The sequence below is a fragment of the Sebastes fasciatus genome, chromosome 2, assembly GCF_043250625.1.
Source record: "Sebastes fasciatus isolate fSebFas1 chromosome 2, fSebFas1.pri, whole genome shotgun sequence".
Classification (NCBI taxonomy): domain Eukaryota; kingdom Metazoa; phylum Chordata; class Actinopteri; order Perciformes; family Sebastidae; genus Sebastes; species Sebastes fasciatus.
In genome coordinates, this window is record NC_133796.1 from 29,905,533 (window position 1) to 29,912,940 (window position 7,408).

General features: G+C 37.7%; 1 protein-coding gene across 2 annotated transcripts in view; it reads right to left on the bottom strand.

Moving 5' to 3' along the window:
- phlpp2 (PH domain and leucine rich repeat protein phosphatase 2) overlaps window positions 1-5,217 on the bottom strand; it is a 50,268-nt gene extending 45,051 nt beyond the window's left edge. For both annotated transcript variants that reach the window (XM_074617882.1, XM_074617874.1), the window contains exon 1: window positions 4,818-5,217. In XM_074617882.1, coding sequence (XP_074473983.1) covers window positions 4,818-5,042 — 225 coding nt within the window. In that variant the 5' untranslated portion in view covers window positions 5,043-5,217. The remainder of the gene's footprint in view (window positions 1-4,817) is intronic.
- Between the last annotated feature and the right edge of the window lie 2,191 nt (window positions 5,218-7,408).

Below are 7,408 nucleotides of genomic sequence, written 5' to 3' on the forward strand. Positions count from 1 at the left end.
GCGTCTTAAAAAAGGCGGTTGCTAACAAGAGGCTAAATGAGACTAATAAAAGTCATCACGCCGACTTGTCCGCCTTCACAGCCTCGTTGCTCGACGCTCATGCGACCGTGGTGTAGTTTGTTTATAGCCTAACGTTAGCTTTTTACTTCTGGCGATTGCATTTACACTGAAAATCGTAAAAGTCGGGTTCATTTGTGAAGACTATCTTGCTGAACAAAACGTGTAAGTATCATAAACGTGTGTTTGCCACAGAGCTTATTTTCTGCAATAATCCAAAACCCAATAGAAAAATCCCATTGGCTATTTATCAAGAGAACCCAGGGTAATGCCAACTTCCTGGTTGGCCCACAAAAATACGTCATTCCTGCACCACTGTATGAAGAGGTCATCAAAATGTGTTCATTCTGTTTAACAATGTTTAGTGGAATGCAACGACATTCCCTGATATCCACTAGGATGCTCAGAGAGACTATGCTTTAACAGTGCTGTTGCTGCACACCTTCCTATCTGTATACAACTGAAATGACTCGACAACTATGCTGTTGAATTAAGTGAAGGTGACACTGCTGGAAATTGGTGCAGTTGTATTTGTAGTAGTGAAGGTGCACCCTTCCCCTACATTGTAATCAATGTTCTATAATCAATTTTCAGTTATTAGCAAGTATATAGCTAGTAATTCCACTTGCAGTTGTTTTATTTTACATAGACTCAACTATACATTTCCTGAGCAGCATCTGCCTGTTGCAGCAGCACTGACCATAATATTCAGAACAATCTTGAATGTTTTTTCCTTCTATCACCTTTCCCGCTGAGGACAGACTCTTGTTACTGCGTTACCAACAGGAACCAGAATATCATGTTGTTGTTTGCTCTTGACCTAATCATGTTAGCCGGATGTGCAGTAGCCTAATGCCTTTCCTGAAAATTATACAATGTTAGACTATCTGAATTTGACATTAATAAGGACTAATGATGTGCTAAATTGCTAAAATGTGAGTAACACCAGCTTATCTTGAAAGACTACCATTCACAGGCACAACAAAGGCATTACAGCACATCACTCATCCGGTAGGTAAAGATATCTAATCACCATTCTGACTCACACTCTGCACTGCTGTTGGAGTTTGTCAAGGACGCACCTTGACCCCACATCTATTCAGAAGATTCATATGAAAGCTTTGGAGAACATCCAGTTTGGTGACTTAAAGGTCTCATCAATATTGTTTGAAAGTGTTGTCATCGTCACCTCATTCCGTGGTGATATTCAGTAAGCCTTTGAGCAATTTGCTTCTGAGTGTGAAGGAAGAGTATCTAAAAATAAACAGGGTCTCTCTGGAAAATGTCAAAAGAAGAGTAGTTCAGTGAGTAAAGGAAAGGTCTGCTGGACATCCAGTAAAAGTGGATGCAGTATTGCGGGCTTAATACTGGACTGGAGAGCTGAGCCCCAGAGTGAGATTTTTCAATTTACAGATCACAAACGCACACATACGCAATGATGCAACAGATAATCACACATAATTGCATTTTTTTTTTTCATTTAACAACTGTGACTTATTTCACCAAATTATAACAACAACACAAGTTCAGACACATCAACTGACTGCATGAACACTTCTACTCGGAAGATGCAGTCAGGGTTGCAACTGATGTTCACTTAGCTTTTAGCAAGCTAACAGCTTTGCACAGATGGTGTGGTTACACTTTGCAGTCAGTCCGCTGGCTGGTTAACTAAATTCAAATGCGACAGTGTGTGTGGGGCCTTCGTTGATAGCGAAGACTTATTTGTTATGGAAATAATTTAAAAACAGGATTGAGCTCACACACTGCGAGATGAGTGTGCTGTTACGCCGGCAGGCTCCGTGTGACTCAGATTGTAGACGACATGGAAAGTTTGGTGTCATTTCTGAGTAAGTTAGCTATCATGTGGGGAAGGCCCATTTTTAAATCTAGCTAAACATGCAGACATGCCAGGTCGGAAGTTTCTAGTTATTGATTCAATTAAAGTTTAACTTGGAGACAAAATCTACACAATTAAAGTTCAACTTAAAGCTGGGGCTACATGTGTCAGAGAGTTCAAACTGGCTGACGGTTCAATAACAGGAACACACCCAACGACCATAGAAACCTCGCTAAAGACTTCATTCTCCATGCTTTCACACTTCTTCCTGGCCTCAAAATTGAGTGTTTCTATTGGCTCACTCACTGTTCAGCAAAGAAAGAAGTCACTGTTATCGTTATGATTAGTTTTGTGTAACTTTGGTTATTGAATATCAAAAAATAACAAATCTTAGTCACAACTTCCCAGAGCCCAAAGTAATGTTTTAAATTATGATGAAATAATCAGTTTGTTACGACCAACTGTCAAAACAGTAGTATTATTTCCACAAGGTGTAAGCCTGTGTGAGGATTGTGCGTTTGTAAGTGTGTGTGCGCATGTGTGTGTATCTATCTGTCTGTCCACAGCTAACCTTGCATACTACTGGACCCATCAGCCTAAAGTTACTCAAGGACCTATCTTTGAAAAACCTATTTTATTGAGCGTTTTATACTGTCATTGACTGCTGATTCCTCACTCCTCTTGATCTGCAAGTAGGGGCCACAAGTGATCAACAAATGCTTCAGTAGCAAAAGGCATTTCCCGCAACTGGCTAGGCTAAAAAGCTTCACCTAGTCTGTTGCAAGCCACATTTTGGCCTTTGTCGTGGCTCAAAAACTGACATCCGCAGAAAAGTTTGGTCTCATTTTGATACAGCGCATCTGCAGATTAATTCCATACTCGATATGTTATGATCCACTATAGTTAGGCACGATACGAGATGAATAACTCCCTGTTTTTCTTATCTTCGCCAGGAGGGACAGCTGAGTGAGATTCAACTATTCTTTGTTTGAGAAGGGAGGGAGACGCACCTTCCAGAGACTTTTCTTGTTACTTGATCAATTATTTAATAATCAATAGCTTATCAAAACAGCTTTCAATTCATAAATAATTATTAATAACATTAATAAACGAATCAATCAATTGGGAAATCCTTTCAGCTGCGGTATTTGATGTCCAAAAGAAAATGTATTTTGTTTGAAATTTAAAAAAGAATGGTTTGCCACTTTCACATTAGTTACCAATTGATAAAGCCTACATGTATTTTAATAATATGATTTTAAAATACATTTCTAATGTTTTGTCCTTCTTAAATGTAAAAATCAGTACAGTCTAGGTCAAATAATGGTAGATCTTTTTTTTTAAGTTTTTGAAAACTACTGTCATTCATTACTGAACATGAATGATTTAAAAAAAACACTTGAACTTGTTAACTTCCTAATTTAACTTCTCTATTTCTGTTAATAGAAATTGTCTCCTTCTATCTCACCGTCTTTATCGACAAATGACGTTTGCTCAGTCAAGCTAGTAAGTGGACGTTGAGTTAAGATGATTCTGTTAAACTTCTATTTTCAAGGTCAAGAATAAACTTAGGCTTTCACTCCTTAAATAGGTCATAACTGGAGCAGCGTTATTTCAGAGATTAGAGGGGCGGGAATGTAACCATAGAGAGTTTTGTTTAAATTCCACACCTGTTGAAAAAACTGTGGCCACAGTGAAAGTAAGCTGCCGTACATCAGCTACTATCAAGGTGCGTTTGAGTGAAGCATTAACCGCTGCTGTGGAATCACTCAGTGGTCAACCCAGTTGACTACAAGACTGGGCAGCTCCACAGGGCAGCTCCCAGGTGAGCATATGTTTCACTGTGAGAATGTGAAGCAGGGCTGTGCTGAATAAGAGCGTGCATGTTCAGTCAAACTGTCATGAGTCAGAAAGGAGTCGATAAATATACTCATATGAAATGAAATAAGGACAGATGTGTCAATGAATGATGGCTGACCTGGCTCAGTGTTACAGTTAGTCCCTTCGTGATGATACAGTATGTGACTGTAACACAAATCTTGTGCTTCAGCAAATCAACAAACGTGGCCGTATTTTAGCAAAGACAGGCAGGCAGATAGGGTTTGGATGTGGCCCCAGATTTAATTAACACGCCAGGGTGCATTTTCTTACTGATACTCAAAAACACAACTGGATGATCGAATTTATGTTGATGTTAACAGGCATGAAAAAAAGAATAAAGAGGATTTCCCCTTTAAACTGACTGAATTATGGGTGAACGGGTTCACAGACAAAAAATCTGTTAGTAGAAATATTGTAGGGCTTAATCAAATCTGAAGAAAACATTTTTACTTATGATGTTATGCACTTATTAACAAGGTGACCCGTTATTTATTTTATGATTTTGATGTGTGCTCTTCCTTCAAATACACAATAACTGAGTAATGCATACACTTTAATTGAATGGCACAGCTGAGATTTTCTGTGTGTGTGTTTTTGTCGTTGCCTTGTGAGCAGCAGCTACCTCTGGGACTTGTATGTCATTACACATCATGTGTCTTGCCCTAAAATGTCATAGAAGAACTGTTCAGCAGTAGGCCTTCCTATAATAAAAGCTCTAACAGCTTACTGTGTGTCTGTGTGTGTGTGTGCGTGTGTGTGTGTGTATGTGTGTTAATTGGCTCTGGTACATTCCTCACTGAGTGGCAATCATCCACAGATCAATCATCAACCAGAGAACATCAATCACTGGATATATCACAGCTACATTACATAATATTACAATGATGTGCGTTTTTTTATTCTCATGCACTTTGCCCTGTTTGAATCACAATGTAAGAAAAACCCTTGACATGTAACACAATATAGAGATATTTTGTCGAGCACTTTGTTTGCATCACCTATACTGCATCACAAGAGAAAATAAATCCCTATGACTTGCCTTTAGCACTCGGATCCCCGTCGCAGCATGAGCTCCAGCATGACCACTGCGGCTGCCTCCTCCGCGACCTGCAGTCTGATTCAGCCCCGCTTGGTGTACCACCGTGTCCGGCTGCCTGTCGATGCAAGCCCCGTTATCTCCGACATCACCTCCTTTCTTGATGATACCAGTTTGGGTGTTAGTCGCCACGACCGCTGCGTTAGTATCCTCGTCCTCCATCGCCATGTATGATCCCCCTGTTAGTAATAACAACAGCGACAATAACCAAGAGGTGCCGTCCCGGTGCTCGGCTGGCAGATTCCCACGGAGAGGTGCAGATTCATCCGGTGTCGGTGCAGCGACGCCATGTCCAGACTGACTGTGACTGCTGTCAGATAGGCCTGCTGGACAGCTGATCAATAAACATTAAATGGGCGGGTTTAAGGGTGTTTATTATTCACCAGCCACTGCCCCCTTTCTGAGGAGAGAGGCGTTATTAAGGCAGGTCTTTACCACTTGATGCAATTCATAATGATAAATAACGATAATATGCCCTTGGAGGGCGTGTTTCTGGTGTTATTGAGTTTATAAATTGCATTTATATATATATATAGCCTACATTTTATGGCAGCACTTGCTGTAATGTAATAATAGATATAGATAATATTTACATGCATTTATTTACAGATATTACATATATTTATTTATAGATATTAAATAGATTTATTTATAGATAATATTATTTATAGATAATATAAGTAATAGATACTGTTATTATATTATTAATAATAATTATATTATGTTGTTATTCATATTATTATATATTATATTATTATTATAATTATATTAATTATTAATTAATAACTCATTAACTTGTATAATTCAATATGACTGGCAACCCCAAGTCTTTACCACTTGATGCAATTCATAACGAATAAAAGACGATATGTCCTTGGAAGGCGTGTTTCTGGTGCTCACGGTGTTATTGAGTTTATAGATTGTATTTATATATATAGCCTACATTTTATGGCATCAATTGCTGAAACATAAATGTAATACTATTCAGTGCCAACCCTCTATAAATGATTCATAAACTGTAACTTGGATTTACCTGTGCTATACAGTTGTGTTGCCAGGTTGGGGGGAAATCCCTTCACACATTTGTGCTCCAGCAAAAATCTTTTTAATTCAATTCGTCATCAGGTAAACCTATGTGGTAAACCTGTTTGCTACCTTATGGAAAAATAGCTGAAGAGCATCTGGACAAAATATACATTTATTAAAATTATTACACCTGCAAACTGGATTAATTATAATAACTCATTAACATGTGTAATTCAATATGACTGGCAACCCAACAGTGTTAATTTTCCTTTTCAGACAATTTACCACAAAGTGCATAATAATCATTAATTGACTAACTAACTGACTAACTGACTTACTAAAGGGAGTGAGAGGAGTTCAATATTGAGGTAGGCTATGTGAGTAGCCTACAGGTCAGAATATAGGCCCTAACGTTTCAAAATTCTAAACTAAATATTAATTTGAGCTGTAAATTAAGTTAAAATGTACTTATTATACTGAACAGACATGTTTTATTTAATTCCCAGACTCAGCTGCATCGGAAAACACCGGACACTGAGTACAAATATAATATCAATATCATGTGCAATACTACTTTTTACATTTTCATGTGCAATATCACTGTTCATTGTGTGCAATATTACTTATTTTTCAGTTTGTTAGCTTACTTTACCTTTTTTATTTTACTTATCTCATCTTATTTACTCATTTTACTAAATGTATCTTACTTTATTGTTATTCTATTAGGGCACTGGTGCTAGAAATAGTGCTTTTTTTTATTTTATACACTTGTATTTTATACACTTGAACTTGTTGTAATTTTGTTGTATTTTTGAGCAATCTCTGGCACAAGAATTTCCTTCGGGATTAATAAAGTTCTATCTTATCTTATCTTATCTAGGATGAAAGGTGATGCAGTTTATTCAAGGAGCCCTAAGTGAAGAAGGGCCACAAAATCCAGTCAGGAGCACACCTGCTAATAATAATTAACTTTAATTGAATTCTCAGCTTTTTTTTTCTCCCCACAGCAGATGTGTTGAAGCACAGGTGATATAATAATAACATTAATGATGGCTCTGTTCCATTCAAGTGTCCCAGTAAGCCATGACATGCATTCGTGTCATTAAACCTCAGCTCTTCACAGGTCCCCACTCACCCTCTGTAACTACCAGTACACTCAACGAGGTGAATAAGGTTGGATTCCCACAGAGGCCCTTCATGCTCAAGGTTTAACCCACTCCTGTGACGTTATTAGATGCTTAATAAAAGCAGCTAACATGGCTGCTAGTTGCTCATTTAACATTTCAATATACTGACATTTTATGATCAATGACTAGCCAACTTACATAGGTATAGGATAGTCGATCATACAATAATGGTCTGCTAAAATCTGATGAGCTAGGGGTGGGCAATAAAATCCTCCATCATAGTATATGTTATTTTATTTATTTATTGCAATATCTGTATATATCTATTGCAATATAGTGAACTTTATGTAAAATCCATTGAGAAATGGTTTATGAATTAAA